The 20,175-nt window shown below is 34.1% G+C and overlaps 1 protein-coding gene across 3 annotated transcripts in view; it reads right to left on the bottom strand.

The window, feature by feature from the left end:
* The window catches only part of Atf6 (bZIP_ATF6 domain-containing protein ATf6), a 112,521-nt gene extending 92,352 nt beyond the window's left edge, over nt 1–20,169 (bottom strand). For 2 of the 3 annotated variants that reach the window (XM_075370158.1, XM_075370155.1), the window contains exon 1: nt 17,465–17,792. In XM_075370158.1, the coding sequence (XP_075226273.1) occupies nt 17,465–17,591 (127 nt within the window). In that variant the 5' untranslated portion in view covers nt 17,592–17,792. Of the gene's footprint in view, nt 1–17,464; nt 17,793–20,089 lie in introns of those variants that run through there. The other variant, XM_075370157.1, reaches the window with a different exon arrangement.
* Between the last annotated feature and the right edge of the window lie 6 nt (nt 20,170–20,175).

The following is a 20,175-nucleotide window of genomic DNA, read 5'->3' as shown; positions in this document are numbered from 1 at the left end:
GAAGATATGTAGAAATTTTCGGGAAGTCGAATCACGGTACCCGTTACAATAGGTAGCTTTATAATGAAACTACCTAAACATCGTATCTCAGAAACTACAAGAATTAATCAAACGAGTATTTTTTTTTTTTAATTCTCAGACTCAAAAAGTTTTTTTACATACCATTGAACGTTTCAATATGTGCTTTGTAAACGCTCAGTCGATAATCGACTTCTGTCCAGGTCCTCTGCATCATCGCAGGCGTAACTGTGGCAGTAACAGCGGTGATCCGTCGTCTTAAATGCTGTACACCCTCGAACATTTTTACTGTGGGGTGTCTAATCCATCTTCTCGGAGGCCAAAGCACAGGATCTGGAGCCCTAAAGCCCTATGGAGCCAACAATTAGGGAATCTTTCATCGAGAGCGCGTCGAACGCCTAGGCTAAAGTGTCGGGGAATTTTACCGCAAGTTGACCGAATAGAACAAGAAAGTAACGTTACTGTAATGATTCAAGAAGTTCGTGCGCCTATTGATCGCCGCTAACCGTTAAGAGTTCAGCGATTCGAACGTTAAAAAATTAAAATTTCTAATCCTTAAAAATTCATCCGATGCAAGAAATTAATGAATACGACTACGACCGAAGACTTGAGTCTTGCAAAATTACGATGAACAATATTTGTACATATTCTAATTTATTAAAAGATATAATTTTTAGCGATGAGGCCACAATTTTTTAAAACGGCGATGTAAATCGCCATAATTGTCGATACTGGACAGAAATTACTGTGAAGAACATACACTGTATCCGGTCGAAGTAAACATGCGAGCAGGTATTATCTCCGGTCGATTGTTAAGGCCTATATTTATCGATGGAAATTTAAACGCAATTAAATACGAGGCTTTGCTTCTCGACCGTATCATATCGAACATTCAAAAATTGTTGGCCCCGACTTCCAAAATATTTGTTTCAAGAAGACGGTGTCCCGCCTTATTTCGGTCTTCGGGTACGTGAAGTCTTAAATGCATTTATTCCTGTTGGATGAAATGGCCGAAGGAGTCAAATAGAATGGCCAGCGAGATCACCCGACCTGTCACCATCGGATTACTTTCTACGGGCCGCTTAAAAAATACTGTTTATCATAATAAGCCCCGATATATCGATGATTTACAAAATAGAATTCAGAATGAGCGCAAAATATCACTAGGGAATCATCGAATAATGCGGATCATCCTTTTACAACCGACTGGCTCACTGTCAAATAACACGACATTTCGAACATTTATGGAAATGAAATCCAAGTAAATAAGCAAACGTTACGCTTCATAATTTTTTTTTTAATAAATTTATTCGGTAATATTCATTTAATCAAATTTCTATAATTGTACTTATTTGTGATAACGATGCAATTTTTTTTCATAATGCAAACTATCCCGCCGCCATTTTGGATACAGATACCGCACCAACGTTATATTTATACCATTTTTCGTGTTAAAGAGACCTTTAAAATGATGTATCACATAAAGGGTGTTACCATTTGTTTTCTTTGCCCTCTTGTTTAACGTAAACATCTTCTTTCTTCTTATTTGTTAATGAACCGGCCGATCTTAATTATCGTTAGAATTAATTATAGGAATTTACTTTCTTTTAAGATGTATTAGCAACAACATGGCTAAATTTTTCTTGTTCTAGCAACGCGTATTTAAAATGTGAACTTAACTAAAAACGTAAAAATTCCTGGGCCAGATGGCATGGTGGGCCTACTTCTCAAATGTCTCACGGAAACTCACTCTTGGTTGGTACTAGAGGCTCTAAACAAAGCTTTGAGTACAGGCTGTTTCCCGAAGATGTGGAAAGAAGGAAGACTACTGCTCGTTCCTAAATCAAAGTCGACCGACCGTGTCCCGACTTATCGGCCGAGCTGTCTTCTGTCCGCTTTGAGCAAACTATACGAGAGGTTAGAGTCGAGAGAATCTGAATCGAATTAAACGATACAGGGGTCTTTCGCCAGCCCAATACGGGTTTATAAAGGGCAGATCCACTGTAGATGCCCGTCGTAGAGCGGTTAACTGGATAGAGAAGAGCAGGGCGGGCATAAGGAGGACCAGAAAGATTCCCTTGATGGTTCTCCTGGATGTCCGCAATGCTTTTAATAGGATCCTTTAGAAGGCGGTGATGAAAGAAGTGCAAGACAGAAACATCAGTTCATATCTGAGAGAGACAATAAGAGATTTCCTCTTTGACAGAGGACGGTGAAGTCAGGTTCCATATGAGGGGGGGGCGTGCCGCAGGGATCTTCTTACCCATCTCTTTTGAAAACTTACCTTCGATGGAATTCTGAGGACGCAATTCGCTGAAGAACTTAAATCAATTGCCTACACCGACGACTCGGCGATGTTGGTTGTCAGGACGATCGGATCAAGTGGAGGGCTGAGCTAATAGAGCTATAAATCGTGTGAGCAGATGGTTAAGGTCAAGACGACTGTATCTTGAGTTAAAAAGACCCAGGCGCTCGCAGCAGTTGGACGGCGCAGAATTCTACAGACAAAATTTTGGTTGACGGTCGCAAAGTAGAAACGATGCCGTTTTTGAAATACTTAAGTGTGAGGTTTCAAAAGTCGCGATTATATAAAAAGAACCTTCAGAAATTTCGGGATAAGGCAGAGAAAGTAATCAACTCTCTGAGACGGCTGACGGATGGCACATGGTGACCGCGGGCAGCGAAGAGGAGGCTGTTGCTGTATGCGGCGACCTAGGTGGTTCTTTATGCGGTCCCCGCTTGGTTTGCCGCTTTCAATAGCCAGAAAAATGTGAGGAAGTTAAACGTGTGATGAAGTAGCTGTATTAAACGACGAAGACAAAGGTTCAAAAGGTATTGTGTTACACGATTACTGTTCCAGAACTGGAAATCCTAACGACCAAATAATTTTGATTACAAGACAGAACAAGAAATACTTAATTTACGCAGAAGTTTTATAGTTCTCTAATTTTATCAGTTTTTATGAAATTTCATTTTACTGTAAAGTTATCAAAATTAATCTATATTTTACTCGGTAAACTGTGAACAGCGATAACTGAGAGCAACAGCCCACAAGTAATTACAAAAAAAATTATTTCAAATTTTTTAAGTAGTACATGCATACAGAACGGGAAAAGCTGCGACGGAGTATTACAAAAAAACTATTGTATAAAGTTTAAAAGTAAATAAAGCTTTAAATTTATATTCAAAATGAAAAAAGACGGAAATAAAAATAAAAAATAAAATAGCTAACGTGAAATCGATTCCACACTAAACGACATATACCCGCATGATTTTTACGAAACCAAAAAAATTCACGAAACTGTGAAATTTAGCGAAATTCTCACGCAAAATTTATTTAACTGAATTTCAATAAACGGGGGAAAAATTCACTATATGAATCGTACAATCGTTTTACGTAATTTGAAGCTTTAAACTTCACAAAAAAGAACGAGTCGATGTCCTTTTTTTAACATTTTAGAAAAGTTCCTCTGATTATCTTGATTTTATTTTTTCCACACCTTATTTAGAACATTTTTTACTCCGACATCATTGTTTACTATATGACTTTTACAGAATAGATATCACAATACAACACCACGTTATCATTCTGGAATTAAAAGTAATTGCACGCAAAGATTTAAGAAAATTAGTCGGAAAATTTAATACATATTCTGCGTTCCGGAAAGTTTTTATCTTACGCTCGGCAGAATCGTTTCTCTGCATTCCTTTTATTATTTTAACGAGGAAGTTTTACGTCTTTGCATTTCTTACGAGCAACTTTTTTTCATACGGAAATCTTATTTTTTTAGACATAGCTTAACGTATTAATAATAAAAAAAAAATTAAATATTATTTAAAATAAAATCCGCATTTCAAAAATGAAACCGGGATCAAAAATCCGATGTGGACACCACATGACTTCCTTGTACGCCTATTAATTACATATAAACATTTTAGGTTGATTTCATAAGAAATACTTATTACTGCGGTTAAGAAAAGTCCAAAATCAATTTTCTTTTGGATTTTGGACTTTTTTAGTACAGTCGATTGAAATTAAAAGGAGAGGTGCACAACTAGATGTTGCAACAGTTCTAAATCCGAAATTTCAACATCCTAAGGCTAATCGTTTTGGAGTTATGCGAGATACAAACGTAGTACAGACGTCACGCCGAAACTAGTCAAAATAGATAATTCCGTTGAAATCTGAAGACCGAAATTTTTCGCGATCAGACACTTCCTTTACTTTGTACAACGAAGTAAAAAGTAAATAACTTAAATTCTTTCAATTTATGTTTTTTGTGGCGTCAAATAAATGTTTCAACCGATTTCATTAAAATGACATTAAGCATGCGACACATTAGTAACCTTTGATGGCGCCTAGGGCCGATTCCATTAACAACGCCCCGTGTATAACGTGAAAAAACAAGTCCGGCTTAATTCATTCGACGACTGACAGCGTAAAATAAATTGAATCGGAATCTTTTTTCTAATAAAAATAAAGTTGTAAAAAATCGTTTGACTAAGGAAAAACGTTCATGGAGGGAAGATTGTCCAAGAGTTGGAGAAAGCTAACCAACGCCGTCGAAATGAGATTATATTAGCTAATAATAATAAACTTAACGCTAAAATATTTAATCGCACGAACGTCTAAGTCATTACCAAAACCCAATGATTTGTATTATGAAATGCAGCATGCGTAAGAGTAAATCAACCTATAAAATAATCTTACGCTACAACAAAAGATACATCGATAAGGCACACAAAGTGATACGATATCGAACGGGTTTTATTAGCAATTTAATTACACTGTTATTCATTAATTAACATAATAAATTTATATTACGTCTTACAGACTAAAACAGCCAGAAATAAGTTCAATTTACAGTCGCACACGACTAACACAAAACAGTTAAAAATTTCCAACTCTGATTAGCGTCAACATTAACTATCAAAAAGCAACTATATTTTATTACAACAGTGAACTAATTACTTCCTTTTTTTGAGAAAAATCTTACTTAAGTATAAATAAATAATTCGAATATTATACACATATTACACTAGCACACGCGCATAGGCAGAGAGAAAATGTCGCAGGATAACGTAAAACTACATTTGCGGTTGCCGGGGTTCAATTTGTGGTACTGCATACTCCTGCGGCACGTCCAGCTAATAACCGTTGGTTCGGCGAAGAAGAACGCCCGGAGAACTTCATAAGCGGTCGACGCACACCCAAACGTTAATTTTCGGATTATCGCGTTACGTTTGTCGAACGGCACGAGAGTTCTCGCTAGCTAAATCCGACAATGTCGGTTAACGCGACCGGAAACATAAAAAGTAGCTACGTCAGAGAAAATTACTTTTTCTAAAAACGCATAATTAAAGTTCACTTTATCGAGAACGTATACGGAAAAATTGAAACGGCGCGGTTTACCTTCGATCGTATACACCGACCGACTAAATTTTGTACGCGTGAAGTTTTACGGGCTTGTGTACACCCTTTACGATTGTCGATCGCGGTATTCCCGGTTTTAAATTCGCCCGAGTCGATTTACCCGGGCTTCTCCGAAAAGTTTTTCTTACGGCGGGCGGGGAGGCCTGCCGGCACCTTTCTTCTGAATTACATTTCCCGTATCCTTAAACCGTCGATACCGATGTTTAATAGTCTTTATTGGAAGGATCACGGCCCCGCTCTAAAGAAAACGACTGCCGACAGTAATAACAGATCCGCTTTCGTGAATCCGTAGTACGCGTATCGCTTTTTCCTGCAGGGTAGCCATCGCTCGACCGACGTTCTCGCCTGTCGTTACATCACGCCGGCGCGTTCGTTCGAGGTCAACGATAAATGTAGTACCCGCACTGAAGTTTGAAAAAAATCAACGCACGCTACACGGCGGGTTTGTTCGTTTTTTATTAACCCCTACAACGCGCTAAATAATTTACGTTCACCTATATTTTCAATAACCTGATAAAGTTCAACAGATTCATCCAGAAAAAACTGGTACTTCGACTAAAACTTTGAAAAAATTTAGCTATACAAATCCTTACTAATTTTGAAATCCCGTAACCGATTTAATTCTAATATTGTGAAATCCTTTAATAGCAAAAATTCTGAAAGACCTTTTTCAAGTTTTACGGAATTTGAGTAAATTAGTGTTTGTTTTATTAATTACAATTATTAGTTTTTTCTTTAAAATGTTTTCAAGTTCAAAAAACGCCTCGGATTTCAATCCTGTTATAACTTCATCCTAAAAGTGTTTTTTTGTTCTTTTTGTAAAGATATAGTTTGCTTTGCGGGACGTGCGTACAAACAAACGGGCACGTACTCATCAGTTTTGTATTTTAAACAAAAAGAAATCATCAAAAACAATATTCAAAGTTATAGACAGACAAAAAAATCTGATTCTTTACAAAGCAACGTACGGAAAAAAAATCGTCTGCTCGGCCCAACATGCCAATCGGATTAATCTAGTCCGAAAAAAAATATTTTTTCTTACGAGTTCAATGTTTACGCACGCACAAACGGCTTTTCACGGTATAGTTAGCAATATTGTGCAAGATGGGCGCTAGATTAGAATTTACTTCATTCAAATATTATGCGTATTTCACAAGTTCAACTCATTTCTTATCGACAAAATGTAAGGCAAAAATAAACTGGGATCGCATAACAAGATTCGAGCGAACCGCGTACATCAAAATCCAAACTTTGAAGCGATACAGTGCCAATAATTAATCGATCGTTACGAGAAGCATGTGGTGACGATGCTGCAGATCGCAGCGCCGTACAGGCCACATAAAAATTTTACGGACGGCAGAAGGAATGCAACAGACGAGTCACGCTCTGGCCGACCGTCTACTGCTACTGTTGCTACGGCGATCGAGGAAGACCGTCGCATGACAGCGAGAGGAATCGAAAATGAAGCCGAATACAAAAAACTACAGCACATCGCATTTTAACGGACATTTGGACAAAAAAAAGGCCTCACCGCGACGGGTACCACACCACCGAACGAGCAGGAAAAAGCGACACGTCTCGAAATCGCTTTCATGTTATTAAAGGGAAGGCAAACGGTTCTTGAATCGAATAATTGCTATCGACGAAACGCGGATACGTGATTTTCAACCGGAAATGAAGTCACAACGGAGTGTTCAGAAGAGTTAACATTATCCGATGACGAAGAATGTCGTCGCATGCGGTCAAAAGGAGACAATTAGTGATTTTCACTTACGATACAACTACGGGTTAAGTGCCAAACGGTGTTACTGTGACTGCCGCAAACTAAAAGTTTTGCCGCCGAAACTTTGAAAACCGCGTTCAGAAAAACTCGACAGCGGCGAGTCGATTTCGCATAACGATGCGCGTTCGCATATCTACGAGCTCTGTCGTTTATATTTTTTCCGATTATATTTGAAACGCTTCGCCATCCGCCAATTCGAGTCCCCCAGACTTCATCTCTTTCCTAAGCCAAAAGAACCGCACGAGAAATTCGGCTTAACGGTCTAAGAGTTATCGGTTGCCGTCACCCGGGGAAAATTCAACACAACAAAAATCATCTCCTGACGTATATCCGAAAGCTGCCGGACCGTCGGCGGGCGTGCATTATACTCGGGAATTACAATGAAGGGCTGTAAAGTTAATTCCGTATACAAATAAATTTTCTTAGAATCCTGATTAAATGAGCATTATTTCTCGGACGACCCGTAAGTAAAGTATTTTAATCCGTATGTTTTCGATATTTTAATTTATTTTATACCCGTTCTATAAGGTGCGCGGGAGATAAGTTATTAATTTATTTAATATTTTACGTTTTAAATTGTTCATTGTAACAATCGACCGAAAAAGGTATGCGTATTAGCCGATGCGCACTTTTGATGTACGTTTACACGTTCTCGGTAAGGATAGGCGTACATTAACAAGAGAAATACATTTTAAGTTTATTTTCATTAAACAGATTATAGGGCGTACGTGTGATAATTCGCGGTAAACAAAAAACGATTAAAACCCGATCGAAATCACGCGGTAACATAGCACGTATGTCCCCGCAAGTTATTATTTTAAAAGGAAAAAACAAATATTCAGCAAACGTAACACCGAGTACTCTAACCTCATCCCGATTAGATATACGAGTAAATCTACATAAAAAAGCGATTAAGTTAAAAAACAGAAAGGTCTGCGCATAAATTAAATAACATGCAATTAATTACACTAAAACGCTTACACTGTTACAAGTAGACAAATCAGCGATAAAATAACGACTTCGCATAAAAATTAATGAAACCACAAGACGACCGTAATACAGCGTATCGAACTAAGAGGTCACGATTAAGCGATGGCCTACAAGACTTGCTACAAAAATACGAACAAAATTATTTGTCGTCAGCAAAATAATAAAACATCGAGTGAAATTTTTATTTTTAATCTCTCTGCGGTAGCGGTAACGTCGACAAGGATAATACACGATAACTTTCCCCGAGAACGTAGGACGATTCGCATTTTTATTACAAAATAAGTATTTATAACAACATTCATAAAACTTTTAGCGTACTACCGCTAAAAACGGTAGCACGCGTTACCAAAATAAATTAACATTACAAGAAATCTAGACGTATGCGAGGCGTGTACGGATAAAAACGGGTAAGAAACTATCGCCAATTTTTCGCGATAAAAATTCAAAACTGTCTTCACCCGATCACCGATAAGCACCGCGGTCCTACGTCGGACTGCCGGACTACAACCCCGGTAACGGAAATTCCGGCGACAATACGATTTTCCAGTTCAAATAACTCTTACGATACCGTGAAATCCACGTTATTAGTACAGATGCGAACATCCGGCGGAAATCCAACGAATACCCGAACAAAGGAATCGAGAATAAAAGGAACGAATAGTCGCGAAAGGGAACAGAAGATCTACCCGCAGGGGAATCTCAAAATACATTCCAACGGTTGCGAAAAAATGTCTCCTAATAGCAGACCCGCAGTATCGGGTTACTGAACAGGACAGCAAATTTTTACCGATTCACGTAAATCGATCGCTTTTACCTCGGCGTAATAAACATCCGTCCGAGTACAAGCTCCGTCTTGACGCGAGTCAAGCGTCCGTATCGTAGCCTGGCGGAGGCATCATTGAAATACGAGTAAAATAACAAAGACCTAGAAAACGGTAGGCGATGCGGCGACAAATGCATACCGCTTGATTACCTAGTACTCTATTCCGTCGTTCGGTTCCTGGTACCCGATATTTGGTGCGACTTTACAAAAACTCGCAAATTAATATGAGAAATTTAACCTTTTCAGATCATGTAGCCACTAAACTGGCTATGTACGGGGTCAGTTTGAAAACGCTGTTACAAAATATTTTATATGGCATCTAAGTCGGTTATTTTGTTTTGTATTCACAGAGGAATCAGTTTTATTATACAATTTGAACGATGTTTATACGATGTAAAATGTTTTATTTAGACTAGAAAGAATATGACCATTTTTTTCTCAGAAATGTGCTTGTGTGTGTGTGACTTGTGTATTATATTGCTCTGAGGGTTACGAATTTATTTATTATTTAGAAAAATAGCTTATCTTACTAGCAACATATCAATGAATTGAAACACATAATAAATTATGATATACGGCATACAGAAAAAAAAGAAGGTATTTGTGGTCATAAATTCGTCACTTTTACTTGAGGTCTATAAATATCTTTTCTGACAAATGATATCGGCAAACATGTAACACATAACGATTCGTAATGAATAACACTATACAGTAAAAATTGTTTTTTGTCGATCTGAATTGCCTTTTGAGTGGTGGGAATTTTTATAAAACGTAGTTTTCTGAATCTCTTTCATATGTTACTAATCTGTGATACATGACGCGGGTTTTTCATCATATTTTGGCCAATTTTCAACCGCTTTGCTTGAAACTATTATTTTTAAAATCAGCAAACTATGTTTCATAAACACAAAGCAAAAAAAAAATTTCGCTAATAAATAACGCGGTAGAAATGTGCAAAAACAATTCTGCAATTAAATTCTCGTAATTTTTGTACAGTTTCAATTTTTTTTGTTGTTACAGGCATAAAAAATATCCAATCGTAACGGTTTTTTTGGTCAAACTCTGTTAAATCTCTTTAATATACTGTAATTTTTTGAAATTTTTTTTCACAAGAGGGTAGCATAAGACTATGAAGGGAGGCAATCAGATACCAACATATTTTCGCGGTGAGCTAATCAACCGCGGATCATTGTGATGGGAAAAGGTTTCACTGGACACATAAAATCCGTTATCGCTTTGAATTTTGGTAATTAACTTTGCGATTGGACGTTTCCGTTAACGATTTACAATTACTTAACACTTTAAATGGCCTAATACTTTTTTCCATCAGGCGGATTCATTAAATTTATTAATCCGGCAAATACTCGACGATTTAAACATATTTAACATAGCCTTTACGACGCGCCGGGCCTTTAGTTGAACACAGTCTACGAATACGCTATTCTACCGCAACACTTCCGCCAATCTCTGTTTATTTGTAACCTCAAAGTGCGTTCTTGCTACCTCTCCCGTTTATGGAGGTATCCAAACGGACTATATAAACCGGTCGGCCGGATTCCTGAGATAGGGTTAATAGAGGTATACGTAAAATAAAACTTTTAATTAATGTAAGATACCAAAGCACGATAAATGCCGTGCGAAAACACAACTAAGATTTTATTTAGTTAACTTAAAAAAACCCTAGTCGTTGTCTTTTTATTGGGGGGGGGGGGGGGGCGCACAAAAAATGTCTTTATCAGCGCCCGGACAAAATTCCTACAGGAAAGTTAACCTCAACACCGAATTTAAAAATGAAAAAGCTTTAAAGAAAATAATAAAATCAACAATTAAAAATATTACCATAGTCGTACAACAACAGTGTCTAAATTAAAAGCTGTGACACGGTTCCGCAGGTCTGCCAGATTTGTCGGTAAAGGCAGTAAGTAAACGGCATCTTTCATAAACCCCCACAATAAAAGGTCTCGTGGCGTTAGATCAGGTGATCTTAGAAGCCTGAATTGAAGAGCCAGGTCTTCATTCCCGATGAGTCCGTTCCGTCGTCAAGGTAGATTCACTTAGATAGCGTCAAAGATCTACGTGCAGACGAAGCGGACATCCGACCTGTTGAGAACTGAAGTCTTGTGGACTTTCACTTAGTCGAGGGAAAAGCCAGTTTTACAGCACGTCCTCGTACGTTAAACCAGGAGCTGTGTGTTCTAAAAAAAGAACGGTCCGTAAACCTTTGTTTGCGATAGAGCGCAAAACAAATTAACCTTGGAGGAGTCTCTGTCTCTAACGTTGCACTACGTCACGGGGATTTTGTAGACCTCGTATGCGAATATAAGAGAACATAAGAGGAGTCTAGGATTCTTTGGCCATTTCATAACGATGCAAGATTCAAGACTTCTGAAACAGCTACTACAGTAAAATCTCGACTCGAAAAATACAAAGTCATGATGCAGATAGATCAGAGAAATAAGAGAGGATATGAAGGAAATTGTCCTTACTCCACAAGACATTGCAGATAAGATAAAATTAAATAAGAAAATCAAGAACGACAACACTCGCTTCATACTCGAGAAAAAACTCACAACACCAACATTTGCAACACCAGAAAGGGCACAAACACTGGAACATATGAAAAAGCACTGGTAGGATCGCAAGGCCCAAACAGTTCCATCAAAGAGACTTGGATAATGGACCGACTAAAGTGATCCTATACGGTCATAAAAAATAATAATAAAAGGGGAGCCTCTTATTTTGGGGAAAGTATTTGTTTTTTGCTGAAACGTAATCTGATAACACTTTTCAATGGGACATATATAAATACAAAGCAAATTAAATTTGAAATAATTTTTTAAAGAAACATTTTTTGAAATTTAGATTGTACGGGTACATTCTCTTCTGGTTAATAGATAAGTTCTAATACCCCAGGGAAGACAAAGAATTCAGTTTGTAAATGTGTATATATACATAAATACAAGAGAAAACTGAGATTTTTGAGTTAATTCCCCATTAGGAAACAGATGTGTGATAGTCTCATACCGGAAAAAATTCACACCATTACATGGTAAAAGCATCTGCTAAATCTTATTTTTCTACATTCAACTGTTGAAAATTTATTTACGGACTGCCATACTTTGTCAACACCTGTAACATATGAATGAATACCTGTACGTACAAATAAAACATTTTTTCAACATATTTTCTTTCCTTAATTAAGTCAATTTCCAGCAGGTTTAAATTATTGTAAATATTTTATTAATCGTGACTTTTCCACCTACATATATATTTTTAAATATAATTTTATGTAATTTTGAATGTTCATATATTTCATAATTTTTAATTGTAATAAGATGTTGGCCTTTTTTTTTTCTTTTTTTAACTATTTAATGTTACAAAATGTATACGCATATAAAAACAGTATACTAAATGAACAGACACGATTCAAAAACAACACGGCTATAGTACATGTCCATCTAATATGAAAAAAATTAAAATTAACATCAGCTGACAACAGTGTGAGAACAGCAGCATCAATCACTGAGGATGGTCACAAAGATGACTGAAAATGTTATGGAACAAGTTATAAAATGTTTTATTATAAAATTTAGTTCTGTGTGTCATTCCAAAAGTTTATATTTTTGAATAATTCTCTGAACATCATGGAAAAAAACACGGTAACTATATTATAATTAGATATAAATTAATGAAAATGAAAAAAAATTCTTGATTTTTATTATAAAATTTGTTAAAATAAATTTATTAATTTTCATGAATTTATTAATTTTGTATGTATATTACTACAATACATATTTATTTCTATTGACAAGATAGGTAAATTTTACTATTTATTTCATTTGTGTGTTTATAAATGATGTGTTTATTTTTACTAATGTTGTTTATAATTTATAAATTTGTTATAATCAACTGATTTTTTTGTAATTATTATTAAAACTGCAGTTGCCATCATTTTGTTACACAATTCTTATACTATTAAATTCTCTGAAATACAATGCACAAATATACAGTAGTAATCATATTTTGTACCGTTTCTTCTATATATAGCATTACAATTAATTTTTCAAATATATTTATTTTGTGGGATTAATTTAAATGTTCATAATCAAATTATCTATCATCCTTCTACCTCATATATACACACACACTCAAACATAAATTTTCTAAAAATACATTAATAATTTTCCAAGTGGATAAATGTTGAATCCAAATACGTATATAAATTGAGTACATAAACGTTAAACAGCTCAAAAAGAATTTCAAAATTAGGACAATTTATAAATCTTGAATGCCAAATTCCTTAAAAGCTAGTTAAAAAATTTTAAATAGAAAAAACTTTGTTTTTAAAGTTTAATTAAATAAAACCTTATTTAACATGACAGCTAGAATAATAACAGGGATATTCCTGAGTTATGTAAATAAATATCTATTGTTATCTCTTATTAAATTAAAAAAAAATCCCTTTCGGCACGCCAGAAGGCGGAGGTAGATTTCACTCAGCAGGGGATAAAAAAGATTTCCACCTTAAACTTAGGAAAAACTTCAAATTTACTCAATATGACAATGGTTGCATGTGAAAAAAGTTTCACATGTTTAGCATACGACAAGCCCCCATCTTCTTACAATTCCAGCAACATTTTGATCATCCCTTGCCGTAAGGGTTGGTCATATTAAAAATTTATTCGACAAAAATTTTAGGTAACGTTTAGAGGAAAACGACCACTTTAAACAGATTCGATACTGTGCCTATTAAGGGAAGTATGATTCTTTTTTCACTTCGAAATCATATTTTTTCAACCCCCTGGACCAATGATTGGTGATATCAAAAAAATTAACTTAAATAGGTTTCAGGCCCTTATCAAAAAAATTGTACGCACCTTAAACAAATTTTATATTTTACTTAATAAGAAAGTTATAACGATATTTTTTGTTTTTCTTGTTTTTTTTTTATTTTGGTCATCCCTTGCCATAAGGGTTGGTCTTATCAATAATTGTTCAGACAAAAGTTTTAGGTAATGTTTAGAGGACTAACGGCCACTTTAAACCGATTCGATTCTTTGCCTATTAAGGGAGGTATGATTTTTTGTCTTCAAAAAAGTGATGAAAGAAATATGGAAGGAAAATATGAAATACGGAGAGAAACTGAAATGATATTCGTATAACCCTTATAAGGCAGATTCATAGAAAAAAATCAAAATGAAAGTTTATCTTTGATCGATCATCTGAATAAACATAAATTTGAAAACAATGCCAATCAATTCCACAAGTTTTCAGGTTACCATTCAATAAAATTTCAAATGTTATTTCATTAGCGCAACTAAATTGCTTTTGATAAAAAAATATATATAATAAGTTACTGCTCTACTGAAACAACTGATATGCTATTAATAAATTTTCCTAAATAAACCAGTTAAGAATGCAGAAGCTTGCACTGCCAGAACAAACTTTAGTTATCTCGTACAAACATAGCACTATTTGATCATTATTTTGACAAACTTCCTGATATAATATAAAAAATAATAATAATGATAGACACTTCTTTTAATACTTTAATCTCTATTCAAATTTGAAGTCAAAATTTGGAAATTCAATGAAAAATGCATTAAGAATTCCAGATATGAACAAAGTCCATTCTTCAGTCTTGATTTGTTTATATATCACTTTTCAAGGGAGGTATGTAACACATACATAAATTATAAAGTTCTATCGGTAAATAGTTAAGGTTTGTTTCATAAATCGACTTTAAAAACAATCTGACAAAAAAAGTTGTAATACTTTCCTGGCAATTTATTCTTATGCAGTAGAAAAATAATTATAGATGAAAAAAGAAACCTAAGATTTCTTTTTTGGAGTGGGGGTGATTTATGATGACATTTTATTACAAAATTATCATTAGGTCTACATGTTTAAAATAAATCAAAAAAAGATATAGAAATTTAAAAAATGGTATCTTTATTTTTTCTGCTCCCCCCACCTCCAAAATCATCTTCCAAAAGAAAGTTTTTTTTATTTTCCTATGTTTAGTATGATAAATGGAAGAATACTAAAAAAAAATCCACTAATTGATGTTCAACCAACAAAAAGTTATCCAAGATTTCTTTTTCGGTGGTGGAGGGGTGAATTATATGAATCTTATTGTAATTATTTTATAAAGGTTTACTATTTAAACTTTTATTGCCATTAAAGGTTTGCTAATGCTATTACTATTCTTGTAGCTAGTGGTAATCAGCTATGATTACTCTACAGCTATGATGCCTCTAAAGTAGTAAACAAATTACACAAATCGATAGTACATTTTTGACCGATGTTCATGTACAATTGATCACCAAATGGGCCAAATTGACTATTGTTTATTTTTTTGTGTTGTAATTTTTTTTCCATAAAGATAGTGTAACTGTTTTATAAAAAAAAGTTACACTATCTTTATTGACAATTTTTTTTACATTGCAATCTGTTCAACTAGTGAACAATAAGCAACCCCGTACGGCCCATTGAGATGAAGATATGTATGACATGTAAATTAGGTGTAGTCTTGTACAGACTCAGACCAACCATTCCTGAGATGTCTGGTCGAGTGAACCCCCAACCATCAAAGTATATCGGTATCCGTTGTTTAGTATTCAAATCTGTATAATAGCAACTAGCTTTTACGAGAATTCATTGACAATTTGAAGATAATTTTAAATTTTAAGTTAAAATCATTCTTAGTAATGGATATTTGCTTTCAATAATGGTCTTACAAAGGTATATATACCACTGGGCTATTCCTATTTGTCAAAAAAACAGATTTTTAGCACTTACTCGCACTGTATGCACATAACAAAAAATAATAATAGCACAAAAAACTTAACTTACTACCTTTTTGGTACTTTTTCTTAAAAACTATGAATAATTTTAACAAAAGAATTTCAAAAACTAAAATTATTCAAAAAAAATGTTCATTTTGATTTAAAATTAGATTGTCCCAAGCTCCTTTTGAGAAAACTTTATTTTTATTATCAACTAGCTGAGAGAGAATACACTTCATTTACAGATTTCGGGTGGAAAAATAAAGCAAATAAAATTTTGGGGTATTCATTAATGTAAAATTTCAAAACTGCTACCAAAGGTCATAAATATGTAAACTAATAACCACTTTGAATTTTATACAGATAAAGCTATAAAAAAAATTTTTAAATGAATAAAATAATTTTGAATTCCTAAAAATCATCTTTATTATACATGAAAATACTATAATTAACAACTTCAACATTATTTTTAATATTCCTTGGACTATTGGTACTGCCTGGTGAAAAGTACAAGAAAATGATCAGCGATTTCATTTTTTCATTTATATAGCACAGTTCATTTATTATCAAGTTTGTTTTCTATCAATTTTCTTTTAATACCAATTTTTTTTTGTATAAATTGTAATATATCTCCAACAACTACAAAAAGTAATTGTGTCCATCAGTAATATTTCCGGATTATAGTAATTTAAATTCTCAGTTTTTCTATTTTTTTTTTAAATTCATATTTTTGTGGATCAACAGCCAACAAAGTTATCATTACACAAAATACAAATACAACAAATGTAATTTATTAAAATTCTCAAAAACAAATTGAGGATTTGGAAAAACAAATTTAGATTTTTTTTTAGAAGAAACTCTAATTATATTTAATTTCAGAAGCAATAAACACAAACTCATGGAATAAGAAAGATAATAAACACACTACATCTAATATGAACTCAATAACATACATTGAGAACAGATCCAAGGTATTAAACTAACAATTTAAAGATTAGCATACATCAAACAAAACCAAAAAATAACAGGAAAATAAAACAATTCTGCATAATTAGCAAAATACTCAGATTCAACATTACTTGCACTAGGTACTAACAATTATCTTTCAATGAATTAAGCAGGAATTACATTATACGACAAAAAACGTAAGATACAATACAGCCAATTAAAAAAAAATGCTACGTTAAAATACACAAAATTAGTATAAATAAAATTTCATGTATGTGTGCTACCAACCTTAAAATTTCAAAAGAATTTTATTCTTAACAGCTCCACTGATGTGAAATTATTATCATACTAACAATATTCTATTATAATCAATTATCATAATAATATCTTTATTTACAATCAAACAAAACTAATTAAAAGATTTTCAATGCAACTTTTAATAAAATAAAATTCACAGATCTAGCTTAGTACATCCTTCTAATTTGGGCAGAAAAAAAAATTATTATAGTATAAATTAATTCAAATATAAACTCTACTAAAAGAAACAAAGATAAAACAACTCGTGGAAGCTGTATCATAAAGTGTGTAAGGTTATAATCAACACACTACAAAATTTCATAAACTTTAGTATCATACCAATAAAAAGCTGAATGAATATACAGCTTAAAAACTAAACTCACCTAGATTAAAATTTTGTAAAACACCCGGTGAAATATTTCCCAAGTCAATACCATTATTCTCAGGAGGCGTGGACTGAATGTTTGAAAAATCGTAGTACAGTTCATCGCCCTGTTCGGTAACCAACATTTTCCTGTAGTAATAGCCAAATTTATAATTACCCCCTTTTACATAAATACGAACAATAAACTACAAAAATACACCACTCCGAGTAGCGTGCCATACAAAACTACGAACACCGCTAACTAGCAGTAATATACGCGATAAAACAACACCACGTACTAACAACACAGCCGTATCTCATCAATCCGCACATGACGTTTACTTCTCTAATAGAAGGGAGTATCGACTATTTGCACAACACGCCGTTTGATTTTGTACTACAGCGCCACCGTCGAAGTGTAAACATGTAAACAAAAAATTAGAATACTGTATCTGTACGGGAATGAAAAAGATAATACTAATTTTCTCTGTAGCAGGGAAGAATATAAAAGAAGCTAGGTTCTCATTGGGTTTTACATTGATTTTTGATCTCGATATTAACAATAATGAAAAGTAACGAAATTAGAAAATATTATAGAACAGTTGTATTATTCTAAACTAAAAATAAAGTAAATCAACGATAAAAAGATTGGTCTAAATGTAGAACTACAATGATGAAAAGACTTATCATTATAATAATATATTTAGATCAGTAAGTTTTAAATTATTACTAATGGAAAAGTTGAATTATAGTTCAACTGTATACCAAATCTAGGAGTACGTAAAAAATAAAACCTGTATTCTGTGTATTACATTGTGTAAAGATATAAAACACCTTCACTCTTGCATTATTATTTATGAAAAGTATATATATTTTCATTTATAGCAGGTACTCTAATACCCACCGGATTGATCTAGTGGGGAACTAAAGATCGCAAATCAGCTGATTTTAAAGTCGAGAGTTCTAAGGTTCAAATCCTACTAAAGGCAATTACTTTTATACGTATTTGAATACCAGATCGTGGATACCGGTGTTCTATGGTGGTTGGGGTTTCTATTAACCACACATCTCAGGAATGGTCGACGTCATATTTTTCTGTTTAGCCTCCGGAACTACTGTAAGGTATTACTTCAGAGGATGATATGTATGGATGTAAATGAAGTGTAGTCTTGTACAGTCTGAGATCGGACCATTCCTGAGATGTGTGGTTAATTGAAACCCAGCCACCAAAGAACACCAGTATCCACGATCTAGTATTCAAATCCGTATAAAAGAAATGGTCGACCTGAGACTACAAGATTACGCTTCATTTACATTCAACATACCATCATCATTCATCCTCTGAAGTAATACCTTACAGTGGTTCCAGAGGCTAAACAGAAAAAGGTAAAAGGTACTTTAATATGGTATTGATTTACCATTACCTATCTAGATCTGAGGCTGGATCGAAATAAATCTTTGAATGAGTGAAAATAGAGGATTGCTTAAAAATTAAATGGTTTGACAGACCTTAAATTACTTTCTGCAGCATATGTAACCATAGACACATTTAATTATACAGTTCTACATTTTACAAAGCTATCTAATTATCGGGTTCCCATTTTTTATTCGTATTGTCTTCCTAAACCGACCATCACTAAACCCTGATAAATTGTCATCGGTTTGTTTTTCCAGTCTTTGTACTTTAAGAACAATCCCTTTGGGCTCATACTGTTTTAGGAATTCTTTTATGATGAAATGAATTTCTTCTGTAGATGAATTAATTCACTACATAAACTTTTGTGCTCGACGTGGGAATATGGGAATGGAATTCTGTAGCGTATGAAAAATGCCATGCCTGACCAGGATTCGAACCCGTGACAATCGGAGGAAAGGTCGAAACGCTACCACTCCACCTCGGATATAGAAAACTAATAGTTGGATAGTCAATTTTTTTATTCAGATGACATACTGACCAAGGAACCGTATCGGTTTTCATTGACGTGATTATTTAAAGCTAAAGTTCAATTTTCAGATAAGTTTTATTTGAACTATTTATTTCTTGTGGTTGTGATTGGAGGAAGCCATACAAAGGCGATAGATAGCAAATTATGTAAATTCACTGATGGAAATGTCTGTCGAGTCAAATTGATGTCATTCTGACTGATATATGTTATCAGGAGGGGATGTTGTGGCGACCGGGATCTTCAAAGTCGAGTGTCTTTCCCTACGGGATTCAGGATGAAGGAATGTGTTGTGAAACCCTTTGCGTATTCTAGGTATTCTGTAGTTTATGCAGTTAATATGTTGTTTTCTAACAGTTTAATATGTGTGTTACACGTTGTTCTAGAGGGCTGAGACTTCTGCAGCGGAATTGCATTTTTAACTTCGGAAAACTCTTTTGTAAGATCAATTTACATAAACCGAAATCGAAGGGAATTGTTCGTTTACCCACAACACTATTTGACAAATGTCTCATGAAAATGGTGTAATTGAAAGTGCAATGGACATTTTATTTTCTTTATATTTCTTCGTCACAAGGCTGAAATCATTACTATTATTAATAACTTGGTTTAATTCTACCCACTGTTTATGACTGATAAAATATAAAGGAAGCACTTAAAGTAGATTTTGATAAAACTATGTACTACTATATCGTACTTACAAACGTAGTATCATACTGTACTGCCACACAATGATATAGTTTACTTTTTCAGATCAGATGGTTCGAACCAAGTGTATGGCAAATGC

The sequence above is a fragment of the Lycorma delicatula genome, chromosome 7, assembly GCF_047948215.1.
Source record: "Lycorma delicatula isolate Av1 chromosome 7, ASM4794821v1, whole genome shotgun sequence".
NCBI classification, from domain to species: Eukaryota; Metazoa; Arthropoda; class Insecta; order Hemiptera; family Fulgoridae; genus Lycorma; species Lycorma delicatula.
The sequence above is the reverse complement of the archived record's forward strand: the minus strand, read 5'-3'. Positions and strand labels throughout refer to the sequence as shown.